Source organism: Saxophila tyrrhenica, assembly GCF_035928015.1.
Source record: "Saxophila tyrrhenica strain CCFEE 5935 chromosome Unknown scaffold_9, whole genome shotgun sequence".
Taxonomy (NCBI): domain Eukaryota; kingdom Fungi; phylum Ascomycota; class Dothideomycetes; order Mycosphaerellales; family Extremaceae; genus Saxophila; species Saxophila tyrrhenica.
Window position 1 is genome coordinate 179,434 of NW_027041741.1, and position 25,723 is coordinate 205,156.

At 55.4% G+C, this 25,723-nt stretch overlaps 10 protein-coding genes across 10 annotated transcripts; 5 read left to right on the top strand and 5 right to left on the bottom strand.

The window, feature by feature from the left end:
* Positions 1–2,484: 2,484 nt before the first annotated feature.
* MCM2 (MCM DNA helicase complex subunit) lies at positions 2,485–5,191 on the top strand (the record flags this gene model as incomplete). Its single annotated transcript, XM_064803224.1, has 3 exons — positions 2,485–2,587; positions 2,637–4,882; positions 4,940–5,191. The coding sequence occupies 3 exons, from the start codon at positions 2,485–2,487 to the stop codon at positions 5,189–5,191; spliced, it is 2,601 nt and encodes an 866-aa protein (XP_064658139.1).
* A 1,118-nt stretch (positions 5,192–6,309) lies between these two features.
* Positions 6,310–9,237, bottom strand: LTR77_005983 (uncharacterized protein; the record flags this gene model as incomplete). The annotated part of the gene is made up of 2 exons (XM_064803225.1): positions 6,310–8,981; positions 9,033–9,237. The coding sequence occupies 2 exons, from the start codon at positions 9,235–9,237 to the stop codon at positions 6,310–6,312; spliced, it is 2,877 nt and encodes a 958-aa protein (XP_064658140.1).
* Positions 9,238–9,620: 383 nt separating this feature from the next.
* On the top strand, positions 9,621–10,439 carry LTR77_005984 (uncharacterized protein; the record flags this gene model as incomplete). The annotated part of the gene is made up of 4 exons (XM_064803226.1): positions 9,621–9,995; positions 10,058–10,153; positions 10,206–10,350; positions 10,420–10,439. The coding sequence occupies 4 exons, from the start codon at positions 9,621–9,623 to the stop codon at positions 10,437–10,439; spliced, it is 636 nt and encodes a 211-aa protein (XP_064658141.1).
* An 803-nt stretch (positions 10,440–11,242) lies between these two features.
* Positions 11,243–12,680, bottom strand: LTR77_005985 (uncharacterized protein; the record flags this gene model as incomplete). The annotated part of the gene is made up of 3 exons (XM_064803227.1): positions 11,243–11,732; positions 11,817–12,362; positions 12,442–12,680. 3 exons carry the CDS (start codon positions 12,678–12,680, stop codon positions 11,243–11,245), a joined length of 1,275 nt encoding a protein of 424 aa, XP_064658142.1.
* A 54-nt stretch (positions 12,681–12,734) lies between these two features.
* Positions 12,735–13,848, bottom strand: LTR77_005986 (uncharacterized protein; the record flags this gene model as incomplete). The annotated part of the gene is made up of 2 exons (XM_064803228.1): positions 12,735–13,719; positions 13,820–13,848. 2 exons carry the CDS (start codon positions 13,846–13,848, stop codon positions 12,735–12,737), a joined length of 1,014 nt encoding a protein of 337 aa, XP_064658143.1.
* Positions 13,849–14,160: 312 nt separating this feature from the next.
* On the top strand, positions 14,161–16,590 carry RAD54 (DNA-dependent ATPase protein rad54; the record flags this gene model as incomplete). Its single annotated transcript, XM_064803229.1, is given in 2 exon segments — positions 14,161–16,557; positions 16,576–16,590. 2 exon segments carry the CDS (start codon positions 14,161–14,163, stop codon positions 16,588–16,590), a joined length of 2,412 nt encoding a protein of 803 aa, XP_064658144.1.
* Positions 16,591–17,556: 966 nt separating this feature from the next.
* On the top strand, positions 17,557–18,468 carry LTR77_005988 (uncharacterized protein; the record flags this gene model as incomplete). The annotated part of the gene is made up of 1 exon (XM_064803230.1): positions 17,557–18,468. The coding sequence occupies one exon, from the start codon at positions 17,557–17,559 to the stop codon at positions 18,466–18,468; it is 912 nt and encodes a 303-aa protein (XP_064658145.1).
* Positions 18,469–19,095: 627 nt separating this feature from the next.
* On the top strand, positions 19,096–20,414 carry LTR77_005989 (uncharacterized protein; the record flags this gene model as incomplete). The annotated part of the gene is made up of 2 exons (XM_064803231.1): positions 19,096–19,349; positions 19,379–20,414. 2 exons carry the CDS (start codon positions 19,096–19,098, stop codon positions 20,412–20,414), a joined length of 1,290 nt encoding a protein of 429 aa, XP_064658146.1.
* A 125-nt stretch (positions 20,415–20,539) lies between these two features.
* On the bottom strand, positions 20,540–21,556 carry LTR77_005990 (uncharacterized protein; the record flags this gene model as incomplete). The annotated part of the gene is made up of 1 exon (XM_064803232.1): positions 20,540–21,556. One exon carries the CDS (start codon positions 21,554–21,556, stop codon positions 20,540–20,542), a length of 1,017 nt encoding a protein of 338 aa, XP_064658147.1.
* Positions 21,557–22,391: 835 nt separating this feature from the next.
* Positions 22,392–24,690, bottom strand: LTR77_005991 (uncharacterized protein; the record flags this gene model as incomplete). The annotated part of the gene is made up of 2 exons (XM_064803233.1): positions 22,392–24,334; positions 24,387–24,690. 2 exons carry the CDS (start codon positions 24,688–24,690, stop codon positions 22,392–22,394), a joined length of 2,247 nt encoding a protein of 748 aa, XP_064658148.1.
* Between the last annotated feature and the right edge of the window lie 1,033 nt (positions 24,691–25,723).

The window sequence follows — 25,723 nt, forward strand, 5'->3', positions numbered from 1 at the left end:
TCGAGTTCGCAGTGCCATTCTTTTGTATGGTCGCGGCGTATATGTTCATCAACGTCAGCCATCGTTGAGAAGATTTCCTTGCTTTTGCAATCCGCCCAGCTGCAGCCCCATCCGCTTTGGATGTTCCGGCGGGACGATTTGGTGGTTGAAGCAGTGGGCTTGGTGTTCCTTGCATCCGGCAGAGTGATAGTCTTGGACATACTGCCCTCGTCTTCTGCTTTCGATCTCAGATTGCGGCTTGGGGTTAATGAGCTTGACTCCGATGCTGGCTGCTTCCTTCGGGCACCGGGGGATCGAGGTTGAATGATCCGGCGACCACTGGGAGAAGACATGATCTGCTATCAGCGATATATAGATGTATTGTATGGGTCTTGGTTCAAGGGCTGTGAGAAGCTGTTCGGGAAGGTTAGGGGTCGGTAGAGAAGGTTAAAAGCATTTGCAAGAGGAAGGATCCAGGTTAAGTATTGGCAACTCGACGCTGCCTTGACTGGAAGGAATGTTGATGCCATGCGCCCGAGCTCATCAAGAGTACAGCAAACCTTTTGATGGCTCGTGGCTGCTTGCTATGAATGTAGTCGACCTGCCACTACGTGATGCTGGCTGGAGTGAATGCAGCAGATGTGGGCATTGCGTCTTCGCCGACTTTAAGAAATGTTGCTGCTGGTTTCAAGAGGTGAGATATAGTAAAGATATGTGAAACAAAGGCAGAAAGAGAGGGAGAGCGACGAACAGCTACCGTAATCTCGAGTTGTGCTAGATGATCTTGTCGACTGGGCTTGTCGCCCCGGCGACGTAGGTGCAGAACCTGAAGGCTGTTCGAGGCTCGGTTCTGCAAGGCTCAAAAGGGGTTCCACATCTGGTTGGAGGCTCTGGTCACTATTTGTCGAATCGGAAGGATCCGCTTCAGCTGTAAAGCACCGGATCATGTACCACTGCACCACATCCTCGGCTTCGTCTCTAGTCTCCTGGTGGACTCTCATCATGTGTAGCCGAATTTTATCCCATACGTGGCCACGGCCACCGCGGTATTCAAAGTTGCATGATGAGTGCGGGCAGTGGAAATGGCTTGCGGATTGTATCTGCGCTGCTGTTGTGTCAGAAGTATCCTGATTGCGTGACATTCGCTCCTTGCGCACTTGGATGGGTGCGTTTAGATGATCGACTTACCCTTCAATTTATGGTTAGTCACGTGTTTGTACATCAGCCTCTCAGCCGTGAACGCCCCGGAACGTTTCCCCTTTTTGGCGGTACAACCTGGAATTATACATGGATAAAAAGACGCGGGCGCGCGACGTTCTGAATGATCAAGAAGCTGGTGGTCGTTCCTGGATCCACCTTCTTTGTATACCTTGCCACACCCCGGGGCGTTGCAGGCAAATTTTGCCGGGTTGTGTACCCTTGTGATATGTTGAGCCAGACGATGCTTCGTGGTGAATCCTTTAGCAAACCTCGGACAATCCTTATGCGGACAATGCAGCGTCGTAGGGCCGGGTGTTCCGATTGTATGCCGCTGGGCATCCCGTTTGGTCGAACAGATTGTGAAGCACCCCTCAACTACGCACTGCCAGCCGCCCTCAACTTTGCGAGGTGATGGAAGATCAGGCGCTTGTTCCTCTGGACCGTCACGATCTTCTTCAGAGTCCGGAGGATCGGATAGGACACTGCTAGTGTCGCTTGGTATTGGTCCCTCGTCCGCGGTCATTGGTTGCTTTCCCTTTGAAGCCATGTCCTGTTTTGGGTCGCCGTGGCTGTTACAAGATGGTCGTCCGGTTGGGAGAGTCGAAAGGTCTGATTACAAAGTGGGATGATTGACTGTGGTAGATGCGAGTGTATGGGGGTGAAATGGGTTGATCGGTTGAGATATACTGAGAGCTCAAGGTGTATATAGAAATGAGAAAGCTTCCGCAGAGATATGCAAGGCTTTATAGCCATATTAGCCAGAGTCTGTGTCATGGCGACTTATTCAGGAACAGCAAGCAGCGAGGCTCGCAGCAAACATGCGACATCCTTGAACGAGGGCAGGTGTTCAACGTCGAGCAACTCACTAGTGGTTTGCGTCGTGTAACGAAGGCCACAGGGTCGTGGAGCGGAAAGAGTCGTTGGACAGGTGCGGATGCGAGGCGGGCGGATTGGTCGCTGCGATTGCCGTTTGTTTGAGCATCTCTGCATGTGTGAGACTGGTATCTGATAATGACATCGGGCGCTGCTGGTGATGGTCCGAATGCGTGAGATGCTACGTAGAATGAAACGAGATATGAGTGAAGTGAAGGACGCACAGGCCAGCTGCAGCCACTTTACGCGCTAAACGCCAACGACACGCGCGAGATCGCGTCTTCTTCCCCCTCCATCGCAACTTCAGGTCCTTGATCGCAACACATAGACTGTTTACTCACCAATAACACACTGCTCAATGAGGTACCAACAATACAGAGACTGGTCGCGTACACCTCTAACATCGTCCCCAGTTCACCGCTCCGACCCAACATGTCCGCCGCCAACCGCGGGCCTCCCCCTTCCAACGGGCGCAAACGTGGTAGAGATGCTGAGGATGACCTTCCCTCTTCCGCCGCCGCGCCGCCGTCAAGTCGTATGTGTTCCCTTGAACAAAACAGCATGCCTCAGCTGACCACAGCCAGCCCCTGCCTCGTCCCCTCCTGTCTTTCCTCAGGGCGACGACATCGACGAAGAAGACGACTTGCTTGACCCCGAAGATGATCTCATCCACGACCTGGACGATGCAGACGAGATGGCAGAAGACGATGCGGGCATCGACCTCTTCGGCGACAACTACGACCGCGACTACGACAGAAACGAAGACCGCGGCTATCGGGGGCGCATGATTGACGATGAGGAGGAGTACGAGGGCATGGATCTAGCGGCCAGACGCGAACTTGAGGCTCGACTGAACCGCAGAGATCGAGAGCTGGCTCAACAGCGCAATCTTCCTGCTGCGTTCTTGCAGGATGGGGAGGAAGACATCATGGATCTAACGCGCCAGCCGCGGAGAAGGAGGCACAGATATGATGAGGATCAGGAAGATATGGACATGCACGACGACATCATGAACGAGGAGCTCTCGTTGGAAGCACTGGCGGATGTCAAGGCATCTTCACTCACCGACTGGGTCGCCAATCCTGCCGTTCACAAGACGATTGCGCGTGAGTTCAAGGCTTTCCTGACAGAATACACCGACGCTACAGGCACTTCGGTCTACGGTGTCCGCATCAGGACACTCGGAGAAGTCAACGCAGAGTCACTGGAAGTCTGCTGGGATCATCTATCGGAATCGAAGCCAACGTTGGCCTACTTCTTGGTCAACGTCCCAAACGAGGTTCTGCCAATCTTCGATGCTGTGGCCCTTGAAGTTGCCCTCTACCACTACCCCGACTACGAGCGCATTCACTCCGAGCTGCACGTCCGCATCACAGATCTACCGGTCTCATACACCCTCCGACAACTCCGCCAAAGCCACCTCAACTGCCTTCTCCGCGTGAGCGGCGTGGTCACCCGGCGGACAGGAGTCTTCCCGCAGCTGAAATATGTCAAATTCGACTGCACCAAGTGCGGCATCACTCTTGGACCCTTCCCGCAGGACAGCAACGCAGAGGTCAAGCTGTCTTTCTGTCAAAACTGCCAATCGCGAGGTCCCTTCACTCTCAACAGCGAGAAGACAGTCTACCGCAACTACCAAAAGCTCACACTCCAAGAATCGCCTGGCACAGTCCCCGCTGGCCGTCTGCCACGTCACCGCGAAGTCATCCTTCTCTGGGACCTCATCGACTCTGCAAAGCCTGGTGAGGAGGTCGAGATCACCGGCGTCTACCGCAACAACTACGACGCTCAGCTGAACAACAAGAACGGCTTTCCTGTTTTCGCCACCATCCTGGAAGCCAACCATGTCGTCAAGTCGCACGACCAACTCGCCGGGTTCCGTCTGACTGAGGAAGACGAGCGAGAAATCCGGGCACTCAGTCGCGACCCAAAAATCGTGGACAAGCTCATCAACTCAATCGCTCCTTCCATCTACGGCCATACCGACATCAAGACTGCTGTTGCGCTCTCCCTCTTTGGTGGCGTTTCGAAGCAAGCTCAGGGCATGCATTCTATTCGTGGCGACATTAACATTCTCCTCCTGGGTGACCCTGGTACCGCCAAGTCCCAGGTCCTGAAGTACATCGAGAACACCGCCCACCGCGCCGTCTTCGCCACCGGTCAAGGTGCTTCTGCCGTTGGTCTCACTGCAAGCGTCCGCCGAGACCCTCTCACCGCCGAATGGACGCTCGAAGGTGGCGCCTTAGTCCTAGCAGACCGTGGCGTCTGTCTCATCGACGAGTTCGACAAGATGAACGACCAAGACCGCACATCCATCCACGAAGCGATGGAACAGCAAACCATCTCCATCAGCAAAGCCGGTATCGTCACCACCCTGCAAGCCCGTTGCGCCGTCATCGCCGCCGCCAACCCCATCGGAGGCCGTTACAACGGCACCGTACCCTTCAGCCAGAACGTCGAGCTCACAGAACCCATCCTCTCGCGTTTCGACATCCTGGTCGTTGTCCGCGACACCGTCGACCCGGCCGAAGACGAACGTCTCGCTTCTTTCGTCGTCAACTCCCACGGCCGTGCGCATCCGGTCACCAACTCAGCCAAAGGCGACGACAACGGCGGCGCTCCAGCCAACGCGAGCGGGAGCATGGATATCGATGGCCAACCCTCCGCAGGCCCCAGCAGCGAGATCCCACAGGAGCTGCTGCGCAAGTACATCCTCTACGCCCGCGAGCACTGTCGGCCGAAATTGTACCAGATCGACCAGGACAAGATCGCCCGCCTCTTCGCCGATATGCGCCGGGAGAGCCTCGTCACGGGCGCTTATCCCATTACTGTAAGCTCCCCTCCCTCATCCTCCCCTCTTTACCATATTAACTTACTCTGTTTTTAGGTCCGTCACTTAGAATCCATCCTCCGCATCGCCGAATCCTTCGCCAAAATGCGGCTCTCCGAATACTGCAACGCCACGGACATCGACCGCGCTATCGCTGTCGCGGTGGAGAGTTTTGTCGGAAGTCAGAAGGTCTCGTGCAAGAAGGCGCTGGCGAGGGCTTTTGCGAAGTATACGCTCCGAAGACCCGGGGCTGTGCCGAGGGGAAGGGGAGATGGGGAGGGTGGGAGGGGGGTTAGGGTGGGTGCTTAGAGTGGGATGATCGATGTGGTATGAGCTTGGGTTGCGTAAATGATGCTGATGCAGGGGCTGTATGATTGACGGGGTCCTGGGATTGGGCTGGCGTTGAGGCGGTATCGTATGCTTGATGAATTACCGTCTGAAACGCAGTCTGATAAATCACAAGTTTGTACCTTGTTCCAATGGCCCTTCCTGCAGAGTTGGCCTTGCTGCGCTGGCGACCAGGATTCCGTGAAGACCAATTCGCCGGAAGCCACACGCACGATGAAGCAAGGGTAAATACGTACCAGCAGCCAGACAACCTCGTGTAACGTGAGTTGCACAACTCCATCTTCAAGCAAAACCGTCGAGAGAAAGTTCGGTAGAACTTGTCGAGAAGCGTCTATAAATGGTCTCCTCTCGCCGTCGACTCGTAAAGGTGCATGTACAACATATCGTCCGTCACAGCAGTACTGACCCTTCGCAGCGCGGTATCGTATCCACTACCTCCTATCAACAGCGGTGAAGCTCAGTCCGCAACTTTCCTCCCCTGTCTCGGCCACGAGAACAGTCAAAGACAAACCACGACAGAAGAACAATGGGCCCGCCTCATCACCTTCATCTTCGCGTGCATCAACCCTCTCGTCTTTCCCCGCGACGGTCTTCGGGTTCTTCTGGCTTATCTTCGCCCGCGGCTGGACGCCGGACCAGGCTTTGTTGCTGTTGATGTGGATTGGCTTGGCTCCGTTGTTGCTGGGGTTGGTGGTGGGGTTTGTGATCTACGTGGTCTGGGAGCGGGATTGGCTGTGTGTGTTGGTTTCCAGCAGAGATGAGTGGGAGGTTGGGGGTATTGCGGAGGAAACATGAAGCGTTCTGGACGAGGCAGCCAGGAATTTCGCTGGAGGAGGGACGATGCGGGAAGGAAGGGGCTTGTGAAAGGCATGGTGGACTTAAATCGGTTTATGTGGGGCATATGTCGATACAGTACTACCTTGTGTATCCTTATCACAAGCTGTCGGCTAGGATGTTGCTGTACCGCATATACAGCCATCGTAATCATGCTTCCCATCCCTTCCTTGCCATTGCCCGGACCCGACCCTTACACCCCAAGGGACCATCCCCTCGAGGCCGTGCCAGCACAGCACCCACGGCTAGTACGACGAAACAGTCACCTCGTCCACAAGCCGGTACCTCGGCTCTTCCTCCCTCACAGGCTTCTCCTCTTCAGCAGGCCCAGCAGGCCGCTCCTCCTCATCATCAGTAGGCCACTCCGAACTCTCACCATCGCTCTCCCTCACAAACTCCGCCGACCGATGCTGCTTCACCGGCGTCTTCACCTTCCGCTTCTTCTGCTTCGGCTTCAGCATCGGACTCCCCTGCTCGCCGACCGTCACTCCAAGGTCGTACTCATCACCATCGGCGTCGCTGCTGGCGCGTTTGCGTTTCTTTTGTCTTAGTTTGCGCAGCTTACCGCTGGTCGACTTCTTGGCGCCTGTGCTGGGTCCGGGATGTTGGATGCAGAACGGGGTCGCCGGGGCTAGGACGGAAGCATCCTTTGCTGCTTCAGGCGGCGGCGGTGGTTCCTCATCTTCGCTCTCGACAATCGCCTCCTCGGACTTGATCTGCGGCTTCTGCTTCTTCTGGGTCTTCCGCTTCATGGTCTCCACCAGACTCCTTCCTTGCCCGTCCACTGCCCGTGTCAGCTGATCATCCCCGTCCTCCTCTCCTTGCTTCATGATCTTCAACATCCTTTTCGCTTTTTCTACGATACCCTGTGCTTTCTTGACCTTCCTGCGCTCGCCGTAGACCTCTAGTGCGCCCAGATAGCACCGTCGTCTGAGCCCACCAGTGCCAGCGAACTTGCTGACGCCCTCGCGCGAGCTGGCCACGACGGACCAGAAAGTCGATTCGTGGGTGAATCGCTTGTCAGGGTCGCCTTTCATGGCTTTGACAATGTCCTTGAGAGCATCGTAGATGTCGCCTGGAAGAAGTTTCTGATATTGGTGTTCAAGTTCGCGGAGTTTGTTGGGCAGATCCTTATTCGGCGAAGGCCCTACTGGAGCTGATTCGCGTGATCCGGATACTGTGGGCGCAGCAGCTTGTGCGTTGGCCTTGCTCACAGTCGGAGCGTGCGCAGATCCTTCCACCGCATTATCTGGTACCGCGGCAGTGGCACGCCCTGCTCGCTTCATATCCTGCCACTTCTCCCGACAACGCTTCTCGTTTCTCGCAAACTCCATCTTCTCGCTCACAACCTTCCAGTTGATCGCAGCCTCGAGCTCGTCTCGTGGCTTGCGCTTCATGCCTTCCTGCTTCCGAACGAGTTGACAGCACTCGTCAACAGCGCGCTTCAAGTCGGACTCCTCTTGCACGCTCCAAGGGCCGACCTGTCTCTTCCCAGCATCCTTGACAACACTCCGCCATCGATCTCGCACAGCGTCTGGCGGGCGGAACAGCAAATCTCCCAGATTCGTCCACTGCTCCGGCATCTCTGCATAGCGTATTCTGAGCGTTTCGTCCTCTTCGGCGGTCCACGGTCCTCTCGTGTAAGGCGTGAAGTGTCGTTGACAGAACTTGCGGATTGCATCGATTTTGCGGCCTGGGAAAGCTTCGTACATGATCGTCTTGATCTCGCCGATGTTGGCCCAGTCAATCGTGTTAGCGCGCAGGTCGGAGTCACGCATGTCCTTCGATGTGATGAAGTGGTTCCAGATGAGCTCCGCGTGCGCCTTCTCTTCAGCTGTCCAGGCGCCAGTCACCATGCCACGGGTTGTACTTTGCACCCGTGCTTGGACTTCGTCTTGGTCGTCGGCTGTTGCTGTTGGTGCCTCTGGTTGCCGATGATCGTCCGCAGCAGAAGCTTTCCTCTTCTTGACTTTCTTCTCCGTCTTTCCACTTGCTCGCGGGGCCGATTTCTCACTCCCTACTGACTCGGGGATGGCGTCGAGATCTACATCGCCAGCGATTGAGCTTGATGGTGCCTGCTTCCGGGCTGACTTTCTCCTGGACTGCGGTGGAGGTGACGGGGAGACCGTACCCTGGACAGGCGGAGGCGCAAAATCGCCATCTTGCAACCAAGCCGTAACCCGTCTCCTTGGGTTCGGCTTAGCTAGATTGCCTCCTTTCTTCAGGTTCTTTTGGTTGACGACAGGTTGCTTTTCCGGACCAGCAGCACTAGGTTCAACATCATCATCCTCTGCCGCGCCAGCTTCTTGTTGGACCTCTTGCGTATTCTGTTCTGGTGGTGACTCAGGTGGGGTAGGCATAGGGTCTGCTTCGGCGGTATCTCCAGCACGGGGACCATCGATCACGACTGCACGTAGACCCCTCACGCGCGTGCCACTGCCAGTCACCGCCTTCGTCGGTTGCATCTGGTCTGCCGGAATTTGCGCCACCTCCGCGTGCGGTACATGCTCAGTCGCTAGCTCTTGCTGACGAGTGCGCTCCTCGTCTGCCTCCCGCTTTCTCTTCCTTTGGCTAGGCCTCTTCTTCTTAGGCATAGGCATAGGTGGAGCATTGCTTAACCTGTCTTCATTGGCAGTCCATTCGGATTCCTGGCCTGACACCGTAGCCTGCAGCAGTTGGGCATCCAGGTCCATTTGGTCGCTAGAGATCATTGCAGGCTGCTCCGCTTGGGTCTCTGGGACGGCTTGTTCATCCACTTGCTCGTGCTTCCGCTTCTTCGCTGATTGCCATTCTTTCACCACACCAGTATTGACAACGATCTCGTCTTCACTCTTGCGAGGCTTGATGTCTTTCGCCTGTCCGCTCACATGCTGTACGTCCGCTTCCTGTCGCGCTGGTGCCGTGCTCGAGAAGTTCGCTGGTTGAAATGAAGCTGCATCTAGCTGTGGCTGGATCGCTGTTCCCCTACGGTGCTGTGGTCGCGCTCTCCTTCGCTGTGTCGGCTCTTCACTGTCATCGGTTCGCTGCCTCTTGACAGCGCGTTGCACGTCGTCATGAAGCTGGCGTGTAGCTGCGCGAGCTGTCGCAGGTCTGGTCGGTGCTGTCGATGGTCCGTGAGGTGTGCGCGCGCTCGCCGTCTGCGTGGGCGCAATCTGCGACGAGCTGTTGCCCATGTTGGCGACTTCGTCGTGATTCATGCCATGTGTGGAGGTGTTGAAGAAATGTCAAAGTCAAAGGTGGAGGAGGTTGGAATCGATATCGCGCTATCCCAAAGTAGACAAGCCCCAAACTCTAAAGGACCCAACCTCAGCTCCTTGGAAGAGCCGGAATCTTGCGGACTATTGACTTACGCGCAGCATCAGTCAGCGTGCCGCACGATTGCTCACTTTCGAGCCCAGACTTGGTCTCAAAGACTTCGTTGAAGTCGAGAGGACATCATCGAACCTCCTCTCTTCAGGCGACGCGCAGGGAGTCATCTCAGGGATTTGCGACACATCAAAAACCCTCTGGAACGCCACCTGGACCGCGACAAGTGTCCCAGAAGCAGGCCATCGCGATGTCAGACCATCCACAGCCCGCACAGATGGGCCACGGCTACGGCGAGACGCCTGAGCAACACGCTCGCCACTCCAGCATCCCTCTAACGAAACACTTCGGCCTCCCGCCCTACACGGAAGCCGCGCTCTTCTACATCTGGGCCTTCTCAAGCTGGCTCCTCGAAATTGCGGCGTCAGTCTGCGGCTCATACTTCTCCACCGGCGATTACCGATTCATTGCCACCGCGACGCCATGCATGTTCTGCAGCTGGGCGGCGTGGTTACAGACCGCGATTCAGATGATGCAGAGGGCGAGCTGGGTGCGGGACGAGAGTAATCTGGTGGATCGGCGGCGGTACCTGTACTTGGCTGTGAGGCTGCAAAGGTTGATGCTGGTGCGTATCATTCTGCTCTCGATGGCGATTTCGAGATTACATCGTATGCTGACGTTCTCCAGCCTACGGCTTTGATCGCGCTGGTGACTTTCATCGTGGCATACGTGAGGAGAATGGACACGGATGATGTGGGAAACTGGCTGTTCTTCTTGCTTGTGGTACGACTGAACCAATCAGGACATGCTCCTCTATATGCTAATGGTTACATAGTTCATCTTCAACATCGTCGGCTGCGTGATGAACGCATACAACAATATCACCTGGGAGTCCGACCGTCTCGAGTACGAAGAGGGCTCCAGCCCGTACGGCAACACTCTGCTGTCCATCCTTGGTATCCCGAGTGAGCCAAGCAAGGGTAGGTGGTGCTCCTGACGACAGATTCCATCACCATGTCTGTGTATACCCATGCTAACCTACTGTACAGAACAAGAATACAAGGAGTGATTCGAGCCTTCAGCGTGACACAGTTCGGCGTTCAGGCGATCTCGACGGCGTTGCATGTCGATGTTATCTCACATAGGCAGATTGGGTAATTACATGTACAGCACGCTTGAGTTCTCTCGACATCAATCCAGCGTTATCCTTTCTCTGGCCTGACCGCGTGCCCGTACTCGTCGCGCAGTGGCTTTTCTCTCTTGCAAATATTTATGTCCACTCCTTCTAGGCATGACCCGGCAGCCGAAGGAGACCAAGAAAGGCTTGTTGATGGTAGGTTCCAGTGTATTCGTTATTGAGTACGCACAGGAAATTGACTATGAAGTGCCAGGCTGCGTACCAAGCGGAGAGGCAATCTCCGCTACCCAGATTGCAGCCAAAGGGTGCTATGACGCTTTTGAGCAAGAGATGGTTTATGGGAGAAGAGCCAGGGGGGCACTTATATTGAATCTTCTCCAAGAAGTCATCGCTTTCCAATGTTCATCAAGCCTGCTATTGGGTCTTGCAAATCCTCGCTTCTTTCGAGAAGAAGTCTATGCCTGCTTGGTGAAAGAGAATTCAGTCATTACCTGGTAGTCATTTCGTTTTCTTTTCGGCTCGTGACAATACGGCCAACTTTCAATATTTGCTGACATGGCTCGTCCTCATCTTCTAATACAACCTTCAAAAAAACCCACATCAGTTAAAAGAGTTATAGCAATTTCACCCTAATCAATCAGTAGCGATGACTCTCTCTTACATTGATTAACCGTTTCATTCCATTTTCGACACTAGTAACTACCAAATTTTGAAGCTTCTCCCTCCTGTCCAGGCTATGCGACTGTTGCCGTCGTCGAGCAGCTCGTGGTTGTGAGCGTCAACACGCTCGGGGAGGACGGTGAAGGTGTAGTAGGCGATGAGTCTATCGTCAGCATCGTTGTAGCCGTCACAACCACCACAGACGATGAAGCGGTTCCCGCCATCCCGTCATCTGCCGTGGATGTTCGTGTCACTACCGTTGGTCTGGTGCTGTGATGAAGTGCCTTCGAGCTGGTGCTGTGTTGAGGTGCCGTCCAGCTGGTGCTGCTATTGGCAGATAGAGAAGCTAGCTCGTCCTCCGAAGAGCCAAACTTATAGGCGGCATAGCTGATATCATCCACCCACACAAGGTATGGCCCTGTGAAATCCATGTCCACCCGGAAGCGAACCTCGTCCATGCCTCGAAACTTCGACGAGAGCTCGGCTTTGGCCATTTGCATAGTAGGCTTTTCATCCCCATCAACCTCGTGAGTTGCCGTCTCGGTGATCTTGAGCACACATTGACTAGAAATGATGAAAGACGTCAGTATCCTGTGACTCGTACTCGTAACACAACGGAAGGGGGAGGATCCCTCTACTTTTACTTACTGTAGCCATCGACGCTCATCCGACAGTAGAACGGGATGAAAATTTCCGGGTCTCCACTGCTGGTCCTCGTGTCGCCCTCGCAGCCGTAGTACGTCGGCAGCTTTGTCGTCTAAGGTGATTATGACGTCCACGACGATGGTTACGCTGACCCAGACGCCTCCTGCCACTACAACTCCGCCAGCTCCCTCGTCTCCCTCGTCCTCTCCCGGCGAGGTGTCCGGTACCTCGTCGCCCAGCGTGTTGACGCTCACAACGACAAGCTGCTCGACGACGCCAACAGCTGCAGCACCTCCACCACCACCGCCAACGGAGCCGCTCCCAGAAGCATCTCCTTCGGCAACCTGGACGCCAGGAGCACCACCGCCTCCACCTCCGCCGGGCGCCTCGAGTCCAGCAACACCTCCACCCGCCGTCCCGGCTCCAGCAACGCCTCCGCCTAGCACTAGGGCGACTGAAGTGGTGCGGACGACCACAACGGACTGTGAGACGACGTCGACGGCCGGTAGCGGGTAGAAAGCGAGGTGGGTGTCAGCAGACAAGGCTAAGCTGCCGACAGTGGAATCGGCCGACTAGCGCTGCGTGAGGATGTGATGGATTCTCTCACAGACGAGATCACCCCACTGACGGATGCGGTGGGGCCTTTCCGGGTTCGTCTGGGTTTTGAAGAACGCTGCCGGACCATCCGGGTTGCCAATCTTGACTGTTGCTTGCTTGCAGGTTGATGTACGAGTAGTCGGCAGCTGGGCGTTTGTGGACAGCATTTGCATAAATCGAGAGATACCCTTGTGCATCCTTTGCAGCGAGGGAGGTGCGAGGAGTACCGATTTTGTGATCGACCGTGTGCGAGATTTGCATATTCGACATTCGATGCTCTGACTAATCTTCAATGGCGTCTTCTTGTGCACGTCTTGTTAATGTTCATAGATCATCAAGAAAGCGGACGATGTCTTCGATCTCCTGAGGGACCTTGTACCAATGCCCTTCGTCATAATCCTTCCAAGTGACCTGCATTCCCATCTGCCTGAGTGCGTCAGCCGCTTGCACACCTCTCTCCATGTTGACTTTTTCGTCACTTCTACCATGCCCAAGAAATACCGGTGTGCTGAGGCAGAGAGGACTGGAGGATGCGATCGGCGGTAGGTCCATATTGTCTCGAACGAGATTGCAGACCCGGGTTGCAGGAGACCGCTCAGATGAGCCATCAGCGTCGTGTTCAAATAAGCCCATGTTGTCTATCTGGCCGTCATGCTCGTCATCCGAGGTCGCAAAGAGGTCTTCATCGTCCTCACCTGGATCTATTGGGGCCAGCTCGCTCATGATGTCGTCCTGAAACGGCAGCCACCCGCTCATGCCCACGAAACATCCCAGATGCGGCACGTCAGAACATGCCCTTCCGTTCTCATCAGCGCCTTCGTAGCTCATGAGGAAATGCAAGGCCATAGCGCATCCTTGACTCATCCCACCAACGAAAACGTTGCCGGCTCCAACCGCATTCACTTCGAGGTCAACGATCGTCTTCAGGAATGCGCGTGACTCCCTCAATCCTTCGAGCTGCCACTCTTCTTGGTCCTTGGTAACGCCATCCTCCTGTGCATCGATCGGCACGCCATCAAACCATTGATTGATAGATGCGCGCTTGTACCATCTGGCGCGCCGCTTTTTAGCGGTTGGGAAGATGAACTTGGTTCCTGGACACGCATGCTGTAATATTCCTCCTTTGACAGGCATGTCCGCAGGCTCAGAGTTGGAAGTACCGGTCCTGGTTTTGAGCAATTCTACGCCAAACTTCTCTCCATTACTTCCACGGCCGTGAAGCAGGATGAAGCTATGGGTGTGTTCTTGTCGCGGTGGGACCACGAAAGGCTCAGGGTAAGCGTGCGTCTTGCTCATGACTTCTTCTGACCTGTGTTGTCGTGTGTCCGTCTTCACCTCCGACAGACTCCATCGGTATGCACCACGTCTGGGTCTTCTCGACAACGTAAGAAGCGAACGGGCTTCATTACCTCGACTCCAGCATGGGCGCGTGTTGCATCGAGCCCAGACTTTGTGACGCTGGTCCCGTCGACTCTGGCTATGTGGGGAGCATCTTTGGAATCAAGAAGGTCGGCACGCGTCCAGTCTTCGTCAGTAAGACCTCTCGAAGAATGATCCATCTCCTTTGGACAATGTGAAGTCATCCGTAGTAAGACGTTGCTGGGAATTGACGACACGTGACCGGGCGCTCTAGCGTGTCTCGGAAAAACTTCGGAGAATCTCGCTGAGGCTGCCTCGCGTCGTCCTGCGATTGCCACATCATCTTCGCCAACAACACCACCGCCACCTCCGACGACAAAACGCCGCGACAATGACCGTGGCCGTGGACAAGGAAAATATCGCGCCAGCTGTCAAGACCCGCGGACGTCTCTACGGCGGCACACCACAATCCACGGATCGTCTCATCAAGCCATTCAAATGCCCCGGCGCCAATGTGCCTTCGAGGGTGTCAGAGAAGCCGGCACGGAAGAGACGAAAGGTCGACTACTCGGGCGGCGACAATAGCACAGAAGATGACAAGCCGTACAGCAACGATGATCGCCTTGCGCTCGCCACTCGCGACATCAACCGCTTTCCCGTCTTCAAGCCTCGAGATCGAGATACTGCTTTCCGAGCACGCTTCGCTGTCCCGCTCAAGAACAGAGACCCTACGGCATACGATGCAGGTCGACCTCCACCGACGCTAGGCCTCAGGCAGGGAGTAGCCTTTGTCGCGAAGCCGCTTCATGATCCATGTGACGATCTGGCAATTGTGCTGTACGACCCTACGATCGACGACAAGCCTGCTGCGAAAGAAGTCGAGAGTGGTGCGAGTCAAGATGCCGCAGAGAAGGACAAGCACAAGGTCGACGAACCCATCATGCATAAGAGTCTGGCAGAAATACTGGGCATCAAGAAGCAGGTGGACACTGAGAGGCCGAAGGTGCCGGTGGTCATCGATCCGCGACTGACAAAGGTGCTTCGCCCGCATCAAGTGGAGGGTGTTAAGTTTCTCTATCGTTGCACTACTGGCATGATTGACGACAATGCTCAAGGGTGCATCATGGCGGACGAGATGGGGCTGGGCAAGACACTGCAATGCATCGCGCTCATGTGGACACTATTGAAGCAATCACCTGAAGCTGGAAAGAGCTGCATTCAGAAGTGCATCATTGCTTGCCCGTCCAGTCTGGTCCGCAACTGGGCGAATGAACTGGTGAAGTGGCTTGGGAAGGACGCAATCACTCCATTCGCAGTCGATGGCAAGGCGTCCAAGGAAGAGCTGACCTTGCAGATGCGGCAGTGGGCTTCTGCGACCGGACGAGCTGTCACCAGGCCAGTACTGATTGTCTCATACGAAACACTTCGACTGTACGTCCAGGAGCTCAGCAACACGCCAATCGGTCTGATGCTCTGCGACGAAGGCCACCGGCTGAAGAATGGCGAGAGTCAGACTTTCGAGGCACTCAACGGGCTGAACGTCAAAAAACGTGTGATCCTGTCTGGCACACCCATCCAGAACGACCTCTCAGAATACTTTGCGCTGCTCAACTTTGCTAATCCTAGCTATCTCGGCAGCAGGCAGGAGTTCCGCAAGCAATACGAGATCCCGATCTTGCGAGGACGTGATGCAGCTGGCACCGATGCCGACCGCAAGAAGGGTGATGAGCGTCTCTCCGAGCTGCTGGTCAAAGTCAACAAATTCATCATCCGCCGCACCAACGACATCTTGTCAAAGTACTTGCCTGTGAAGTATGAGCATGTCGTCTTCTGCAACCTCGCGCCATTCCAGCTCGATCTCTACAACTACTTCATCAAATCTCCCGAGATCCAGAGTCTGCTTCGTGGCAAAGGCAGCCAACCGCTCAAAGCCATTGGGATGCTCAAGAAACTGTGCAATCATCCAGACCTGCTCAACCTGCCCGACGACCTCCCTGGATGCGAGCAGCACTTCCCAGACGACTATGTGCCGAAAGACGCTCGTGGTCGTGATCGAGATGTCAAGCCATGGTACTCTGGCAAGATGCAAGTGCTTGATCGCATGCTCGCTCGCATTCGGCAGGACACGAACGACAAGATCGTGCTCATTTCCAACTACACCCAGACTCTCGACGTCTTCGAAAAGCTATGCCGCAGCCGCAACTACGGCTCTCTTCGTCTCGACGGCACCATGGCTGTGAACAAGCGCCAGAAGCTGGTCGACAAGTTCAACGACCCTGACGGCCCCGAGTTCGTCTTTTTGCTTTCGTCCAAGGCCGGTGGCTGCGGTCTGAACCTCATCGGCGCCAATCGTCTTGTCCTCTTTGACCCAGACTGGAACCCTGCCGCAGACCAGCAAGCGCTCGCTCGCGTCTGGCGTGACGGCCAGAAGAAAGACTGCTTCGTCTACCGCTTCATCGCCACCGGCACCATCGAGGAGAAGATCTTCCAGCGCCAATCGCACAAGCAGTCCCTGTCATCCTGCGTCGTCGACTCCGCCGAAGACGTAGAACGTCACTTCAGCCTCGACTCTCTACGTGAGCTATTTCAGTACCGACCCGGCACGACGAGCGACACGCACGACACGTTCAAGTGCAAGCGCTGCAAAGACGGGAGGCAAGTGATCAAAGCGCCGGCTATGCTGTACGGAGACACGAGTTCGTGGAATCATTTTGTGAATGAGGGGGACACGAGTGCGATGGGGAAGATTCAGGATTTGCTGTTGCGGCAGGAGACGGCGGAGAAGGATGTTAGTGCTGTTTTTCAGTACATTAGTCACTGAGTGGTGAAGGCAGCGGAGTGGTAGAGATGAATGTACGGAACAGATTTCGATCGCTTGCTGGCTTACGTAGTACAGATCTTCCCGTTCAGAAGCGGCTTACAGCGTGTATGAGAGCTACTGCAACCAAGAACTTCAGTCCTGCAATGGAGCCTCTCAGTACCTCTTCGGCGCTAACACCAGACCGGTATCATCCTGCCTTTAATCTTCAGAAAGCGCAATTGTGTCTTCTTATGCGAGTTAGCGACGAAAGCGGTCTGTTTGAAGACGGTGCCACGATTGAAGATCATGACCATGGTCATGTTGCTTCTAGGTAAGTCAAGATGATGCCCTCATATGCCAGATCTCGTCAGAAACCAAGCTAACACTACTCCTTGTTGAACGAAACCATTAGAACCATGCTAACCGACGCTTCCTGTTCCATAAGAAGCGCTTCGTCTTCTCTGAGATCGAACTCTGCGTACCCACCGCACGCTTCTCTCCAATCCTGAACATCTCCTCGGGCTTCTCCGTGCACAACTTGCGCTGCATCCTCCTGAGAAGCGCTTTAATCGTTCACAAAACCATGTCAGGCATGAGACACCGAAGAGTTCTGGAACCACGGGCCTAGGAACAGTGGCGTCCCAGGCCCGATGCAAAGCTCAGCGAAGAACTTCGGAGACACCCAGGCCTGGACTACTGGAGCTGTTCCTGTGATGAGCTCCGCGACTTCCTCATTGCCCGCCTTGGAGGAGTGCCGATGGGTGCAAGTTGAAGCGCTCCCTGATTGATCGGCTGGTTGAAGCAGACCGCGACTGGCAATTCCGATTCCTCGACCTGCCCCCTGAGCTTCGCAACTGGATCTATGCCGAGCTGCTGCACTTTCGAGATGGGCCTAGCGTCCACCATCCTGGTATTGTGGACGTGAGGCGCACTTGTTGGCCCTCTATCTTGGGGTTGTCGAAACGGATCCATTCAGAGGCTGAAAGTATGCTCTACGGCGAGAACGACTTCCAGATCACCGTTGGCCAGTATGACACTTCGGATGACATTCATCTCATCAAACTCTCCGTGGAAAACGCCTACTTTACGAATGAAAATTCGAGCCTCCTGATGAGTGTTTGGGATTTCGAGCCCCTCCCGAACATGCTGCTCAAGGTACAGCAGCTATCCATAAGTATCTATCTGCACAAGCGCGCCTCTTTAGCACCTCATCCAGACGAAAAGGAGGCACCCGACGACTTTGAGCAGCTAAATTACTGCCTCTACTTCCACAGCCCAGATCGAAACGACGGGAGCGTATGTGTGACACTCGCCATCGATGACATCTACAGGTCCAAAAGAAGATTCCGGTCTCTGGCAGAGCTCGCCGACATGGTTCTACCGAGCCGGCTGTTGAGAGTGCAACGCCTCACCATCACGATCGCTCTGGAGAAGGCACCCCCAAAGTACCAAGGCCTTGTGGACGAGAGGAGGTTCCAGGATGCACACTATCAGCTGTACCACGTTCGCTCTTTCCTGGCCGAAAGCAAAAGGCTCAAGATTGTGCAGATCAAGGTCACTACTGAAGGTTTCCCCGAATTCGCTGCTGTGGCAGCAAAGCTACTCTGGCCGCTGGTTAAACTTCCGTCAACCGCAAACACTACAATTGTGGGGGTGTCGGAGGCCACCACGGAGCGTCTCCTGGCAGAGATGCAACAGCATCAGTCCGGCAACAATCTGAGCAAGGCAGTCGACTTTCTGCATCGCGCCCGAAAGCTAGAGCAAGTTCTGGACGTGATTAAGGGAAAATTGTATGGAAGCGGAACGGAAGTCTTCGAGATCATTTCAAATGATCACTGTTCTGGGTGTCGGTGGCTACGTGGACCAGCACACCGACCCCTGGTTACTTCGTTGCATTGAGTCGTTCGAGAACGGGATTTTGAGGGGTTCATGGAAGCGAATCGTCGAGTGCGAGGTGAAGGGGCAGATGAAGCGGCTCCAGAAATGTCTTGACGAACTGAGGGGCGGTGAAGACAGCTGTCTCAGAAGACCCGTCTATCCACGTTGGCACTATGATCCGACATGGGACACAAACGACTGGGAAGATAGGGAGGATGGAGACTCGTAGATGGCACTGGTGGCATCTGTGGCATGGGCGGAGTTTGTGCGATGGATAAGCAGGCAGTGTTGCATGAGCTTGGGTTTCTGGTCGACGGCTTAGCAGAAGGATATCAGGGTGGCGAGAGCGAATGAAACTATGACGGGATTATTGGAGAATGCTCCAGCATGCCTCATGCACAGTCAAGCGCTACTTCCAAAGGGCGAGTTCCGTCTCTCCTCATTGAATGCATGCTTGGTCGAGCGGACGCCTATTGGCATTGGGTGAACTGTTTGGTTGTCTTTCTGTTCAATTTGAAAGAAGTGCTGTTTGCTACCAACTAGAGTAGGCCCTCAGGCTGCTTCCGCCCTCTCTTCCGATCATCACATTCATCTCTATAATGTCCTCCGCTTGACTAGCATCCCTATCTTGCGCTCAGACAGCACGTCATGGCACGAACAGCCCCAACCGCACGGAAGAGCACCACCCAAGCTCAGCCGCAAGGCGACGCTGGACGCCAGTCCACTCCCTTCAGATACGAAGAATTCCTTGTTCCCGACCTGCGAGATTTCCTGGCAGCTCGCAACTTGAAGCTTCCGAAGGGCCAGCGTGGTCTGAAGCGAGAACTGATTGCTCGACTCCGCCAGGCCGATGATGAATGGCAGTTTCGCTTCCTGGACCTGCGCTTGAGCTCAGGACGTTCGTGTACCGTGAGCTTCTCCTGTTCGACAGCAGTCTCGGTGAGGACCCCTTGGAGGACGCCACACAAGATTTCCCGATCTACTGGCCAGCCATTCTGCGAGTATCGAAAGAAGTCAACGCAGAGGCGGAGGATGTGCTGTACGGCATGAACACTTTTCGACTCAATTTAGCCCAACAGTACGAACGCGATGATGAGGTGTCAGACAGCATCAACGTAGCCGTGGAAACTGCCTACTCATCGTCCGCAAACGCTGCTTCTCTGCGGGAGATGGACGATACAGCACTGCCAGATCTGCTGCTGAAGGCGAGAAAGTTGTCGATCGAGCTCTCGATGTCGGTAGTCGCGCCAGCCGCTGCGCCCTACGAAGATGGAGAGGTCACTTTCAAAGATGTGCACCGCCAGTTCTACCGCATCTGCTCTTTCCTGGCCGAGTCCAAATCTCCGAGGCATGTCAACATCAGCATCGATGCTACTGAATACCCAGACATCGACATCATGGCGGCGAAGATTCTCTGGCCGCTCGTCAAGATCCCTGCAACAACCAACAATACCATTACCATGACCGGCCTCCCAGAAGAGACTTCTGCGAGCTTGCTCGCCGAGATGCGTCAGGACAACTCGGGCGATCGTATGGGTCCAGCGTTAAAGCTCTTCAGGCGTGTAGTCGTGCTCCAGGAGGCAATTCGTCACGTGCGTCCCTTCAACAACAACGCAATACGCCCATTGTATTATGGCCAACTCGAATCACAGCTGCGCGACATGTGGGAGGACAGCGGCTACGTCAACCAATTTGTGGACGGCTGGCTCGTTCATCTTTGTGCGATGTCGCAGCATTTGGTGGAAGATGAGATGGTGGAGGCGGTGAAGGATGAGTTGAACAACCAAAAAGCTCGTGCCGATGTACTATTGGCCAAGCTGGATGGGCTTCCGGCCTGGGACGAACGGAGACCGCACCGTCGCTTCGTGAGTGAAGGAATTCCACAGGCAGAGGCTGGGCGTCTTGGTGCGCAGGCGTGTGCAGAGGTAGGCTTGAAGTCATGCTTGAGGCTTGTGCGGATATCGTAGCATGGAATTTGGACTGAGTCTGGCAAGACTGTTGGAGTGCGTCCTCTCGAAAGTCGTTCATCTTGTCCATAGCACAGCTTCAACGTCACGACACTGTGATCTCATTCATTGCATCGAGAACCTTTTCACCGATGTCCTTCTGCCTCATGGCCTTGCCAATTTCCCTCCAACTCCTGCGGCGACGACACCTTTTCCCCATGTATCTCAGTTGGCTTCGTGTGTGCGTCCATCTCCTGCGGCGAGCTGTTCAAGGCTGCAAGTTCAACCGGAGGCCGCTCTGGCCGTATCTCGTGCCCCTCATGTGGCAGTTCGACCTTGGTATCCACGTAGAGCGGCTTTCCCTGGGATGCAGCATCCAGTGACCGCTTCCTTGCCAGTCGCCGCTTGAACAGCCAGAACATCAGTGCGGCGGTTGCACAAGCAATGACCACCGCGGCGGCCAGGCCTATCCCGGCTTTTGCTCCCGTTGACAGATCTTTGCTTGGTTGTGCAGCTGCAGTCGTCATTAAGGTGTGTGCAGATGGCTTTGAAGTAACACCAGCCCCAACAGCTGCACTCGAGGCGAGCGAGACCACGTCCGAAGTAGCCGACACTTGCAGAATCGGAGCTGATGCTGGTCTGAAAAACGCCAGGTCGCTTGAAGCCCACTGGACCGAAAGCGGCCACTGGAGGGCTAAAAAACTGGACGAGAGGGTGGCAGAGACATATGAGCCGCTCTGCCAGCTCAGCACTGCCTCGTCCGTTGCGAGAGATGTGCAGTACTGGTAGTTCAGATCGCTGATGCTTGCGCCAGATATCGTCATGGTAGCCGGACAGCACCACGCCTGGGTCAACTGACCGCCTGCTTTACTCAGGACCTGCGACTGAGCGACCTGCCATCCGGACGGACACACGCCGGGCGAATACCATGACCAGTTGTATTGGAGCGGGGAGAAGGAGGAAGGATAGCATTTTGCAGACGTCTCGCTGGAGTCGCGCCAGGCGGAGGAGAAGCCAACGAGGCCGGAGTTGGACGTTGCGAGTGTAAAGGGCGCGTTGAGGCACGATGAGGGCGGCGTGAAGATTGTAGTCAGAGGGAGTACAGAGGTATCGCGAGGTCGCAGTTGCGGAGCCGGTGTGGTGGTCGGGGCTGGCATTGGCATTGCTTTTCGCTCTTGACAAAGTGGGCTGGATTTGCGAAGGAAGGAGGAGAAGATATCGAGGAATAAAGAGAGAACGCAATGCCCGTGCCTACCGAGCCTATTCCTCACCGTGCGAGTCCTGCCGTGTCTGCAGGATCTCCAACGTCCGTACTGTTATTTAGTGGCGCCTCGCAGCGGCCGCAGTGCTCCACAAACAACCTGATGATAGCTGGAGAAGATACAACAGCCAGACCGTTCGAGCTGGAACACTTTCGATTCGTAGCCATGCCCAGGTAGCATCTCATTGCCGAATAACTTGCCGGCAGCACACTTCTGATCACTGTCGGCGCCAGTCCATGCCAGCATTCCGGGGGCCAGATACTGACGCTCACACGGCATGATATTGGTGGTGAGGATCAGGATCGATCCTCAAGTTTCAGCCGCATGCGCCAAGCCTCTCTCGCTATATCGGGATATCGCTCTCACGTGTCTGTTGCTTCCATTCACCAAAAGCAGGTTCGTGTTATGCATGCAGCTTGCACCACTCGAGTTCAGCGCGCAAGTGATGTGGAACGAGAACGAGTACGAGCAAATCGATCTCTTTGAACTTCTCCACATAGTCTCTCAGCTCTGTCAGCCTCCTCCCCTCGATTATGTATCTCGCCCCTCACATCCACCAACACAACAAAAGATTTGCTCTTCCCTCCCATATCAGCAGCCGTGCCATGCGCGCGTACGCGAGGACGTCCTCCAAACGCCCCAAACCCATCTCCCATGCTTCTTCGGTAAAAAAAAAAAAAGAACTTTCAAACTCGCTGTACAAGAAATCTTTCAACAAAGCAAAAATCACACATCATTATCGTGCATGGCCATGGTTGTCAAAGCCAAAGTCAAGCGCTGGCAAGGTGGGCTGCCTATCCGGTGGACTGGTGCTCACGCTCACGCTCCTGTCCCTCCGACCCATGCTCGCCGCGCTAGAGACGAGGTTATCACGGCTCTCTTCCCTTCGGAAGCGCGGCTGGCGCGTGTACGTCGTGCTCTCCGTGAACGCAGGCGACGCAGGCCGTGGCGGCACCGGGTCGTAGCGGCCCTTGGGGTCGCTGAAAGGTCCGACGGTAGGCGCAGCGCCCTTGTAAGCCGTGTTGTGCTGCGCCATCGGTTCCATAAGGAGCGAGTTGCGGGCGTCGAGCGGGGTGAGGTTGTCGAGGTCGCGGTTCATCTTCTCCGCCTCCTTGCGCTGCTTGCGGTGCGGGTTCTCCTTGATGCAGACGATGAGGGCGTTGACGGCGATCAGAATGGCGAGGACGGCGGTAAGCACGGATTGCACGACGATGAGGACGACGCCGGTGATGGTCTTGGTGGTTTGGGAGATGCCGAGTTCTTCGACGAAGACCAGGATGCAGACCACGGAGGCGACACGGACGACGTGGATGATGATGTTGATCCAACGGCCGCTCTTGAGCTGGTAAGGGCGGGTCCAGAGGAGGAGGATGAGCATGATGGCTTCCACAGCGAGCTGGCCGGCTGCTTGGGTAAGACCGTGTCCGTTGCCGCCGGCGATGATGCAGCCCTTGGCGAACATGTAGACGATCGTCGGGACGAAGAAAAGGTAGTAGTTCTTCTTGAAGGCGTCGTAGAACAGGCTGTACTTGACCCAGGTCTCCTTGTCCTCGTAGAGCCTGCCAGCGTCTCCGTCCATCTGCTTCGACTGCTTGGCCTTGGACCAAATTCTCCAGGTGAACCATGCGAGGACGAGCGTGAAGAGGCCAAGCGTGATACCAGCCAGTACCTTCGCCGCCCAGGAGTCGCCGTTGGTGAATTGGTAGACACAGTAAAGCGTCCACACGCCGTAAAGCAGCAGGATCAAATTGGTGATGGCCTTCGCCAACCTCCACCAGTACCGTCTGCGCCAGGATTCGAGTGACTTCGGCAATTTGCCAATCATGCTCCAGCCCTCCAGGATGACCTTGAAGAGGAGAATGCTGACGATGAGTGCCGCCACGACAATGGCCCAGATCAGGAGTACCGTCATGAACGTGTTCTCGCTCGGGATGCTCAGCTGCTCCACGTAGGCCTGGATGCCCGAAACGAAGCGCTGGTCCTTTTCTGTGCCCCCAGATTGCGTCGAGTTGTTTCCACCATCGCCACCTCCAATGCTCGCTGATTGACCGCCGACGTTGACATCTGTCCCGTCGCGCGCAAACAAAACAGCTGTGTCCAGTGCGCGCCTGAACAAACCGCCTGCGCCGCCGCCAGTGCTATTACCCCCGTCGTACACCAGAGTGGCGTTGTGCTGCAGATATTCGTAGCTGCTGCGTGTCAGATTTCCACCTGTCTTCGCGCGGAAGTTGTCAATCGACGTCTGCATCGAGCCCCACGGCACCAGTCCAGTCGAGAAGGCAAAGTTCGTCGTGAAGCTGCGGTACACTTGCGGGTATGGGACGCTCAACATGCCGTTCATCGCCATTCCTTGGAACCAGTGAATCACTTCACCGAAAGATGGAGAGGAGGTTGCTGCGCCGGGGTGACCACCCGCTGCGAGTGCGGAGAGCGCTGATAGCGCAAGTGCCGCCGCTGCAATACCAGCAGCCACGTATGATATCAGGGGCATGTTCAGGGTGTTTCCGTTCCCGACCGTTGACTCCACGCAGCCGACCTGCTTTCCTGTGTCCACGTTCGTGAGTTGTAGTTTCACGTTGCCATCGAGGTCTGGTACAGAGAATGCAATGCTCGGTATCTGCGAAGCATACTCCTCGGGGATGGTTTGCGAGCCGTGAGACGAGAAATCGGTATCGGGCACTACTAGATGTTAGCAGCCTCGTCTCCCACAGTGGAGTTCGTCTTGACTTACGAGGACACATCTCCGGCATGTCATTCTCGCATGGGTTGAAGTCCTTTGTGTACACCTCCCTCCCATACGCGCTCACCACCAACGCCGCCTTCACCTTCTGCTTCTCCGTGCTGATGCCGGCAACATCGAAATCTAGTGTCCGAGTGTCCTTGTTGTATGTGACATCCAGGTTCGTGACCTTCACCGTCGGGTTATTGATACACTGCGAGAAGCCATCTGTGCTGAGGATACTGCCACCCAGCACGCCGGCCGGCAGAGCGCTGAGTACGACGAGCGGGAGGTGTCGTGCACCGATGAACCGCATGGTCGTGTGAGTCGGCTCGTGGCCTTTCGAGTACTGCCGGGAATCCCACTCCTTCGTATGTTATTGCAGATGCTGAACAAGAACCCGCAGTCGTCCAAGAGTCCCAAAAGGTCGTAAGATTCGTAGATCGCTTCCAACAGCGCGCTGTTGTCGCTTTCCAAGGAGGTGTTTCACCAGTTCTCGGGTAAGGAGAAAGCCCAATAAGAATGCTGAAACGCTAAGAAACGAGTGGTGAATGGACTTTTGGTGGTGGGTAGGAGAACGATCGTCGGTGAATGCTGATGTATAGAAGGGAAGATAGAAAAGAGATGCTGGAAATAGAGGGGATACCACACGGTAGAGTTGCGACGCTGCGTAGGATACGAGAGGGAGGGCTTTTGCATGCGTGGCTCGACGAAAGCGTTGGCCTCGCCTGCGTTGAAGCTGTGGAATGATTGGGCCGGCCAGGGCTAGTCGTCTAGCACGGTCCGCTATTTTCGGAATCCTACTGCGTTCGAGACCAGGTGTGTTGTTGATCGCTTCCGAGGTCAGTAGTTCATTCTTGATGGTGTGCTGTCAACCCCATCGTCAGTTGCTTCTCCGCCATCTCGTGGATGTCGCGTGTCTTAGCACGCTTTGGAGAAGACAGAAAGTAGGTAGATGGCAAGGCTGCCGCCGTTGGAACCAGTGGGTGAATGCTAGCGTCGCCACCGGGGACCTGGAGGCGGTGGCTGTGGCTGCTGGCGTCGGCCCCGTGCCCTCGCGTCGGGGAAAAGAAGGGTTGGGAACAAAAGCATGTGCGTCTGCATTCTCCGATGGCCGTCATCCTTCCGCTCGGTGATGGCTGCTGCTGCGAACATGTGGTGCTGCTGTCTCCTGACTCGCAACAGCAGGTCATGTCCATAACTGCCAGATGCAGAAGGAGCCCGTGATCGTGCCTGATCTTGACTGCCGAGTTGCAAGCTGATGATGAGATGCGCAAGCGCGATCTGGACCTGGACAACATGGAGTAAGGTCGACGGCTGCTCACCGTAGCCCGCAGAAGGTGTGTTTC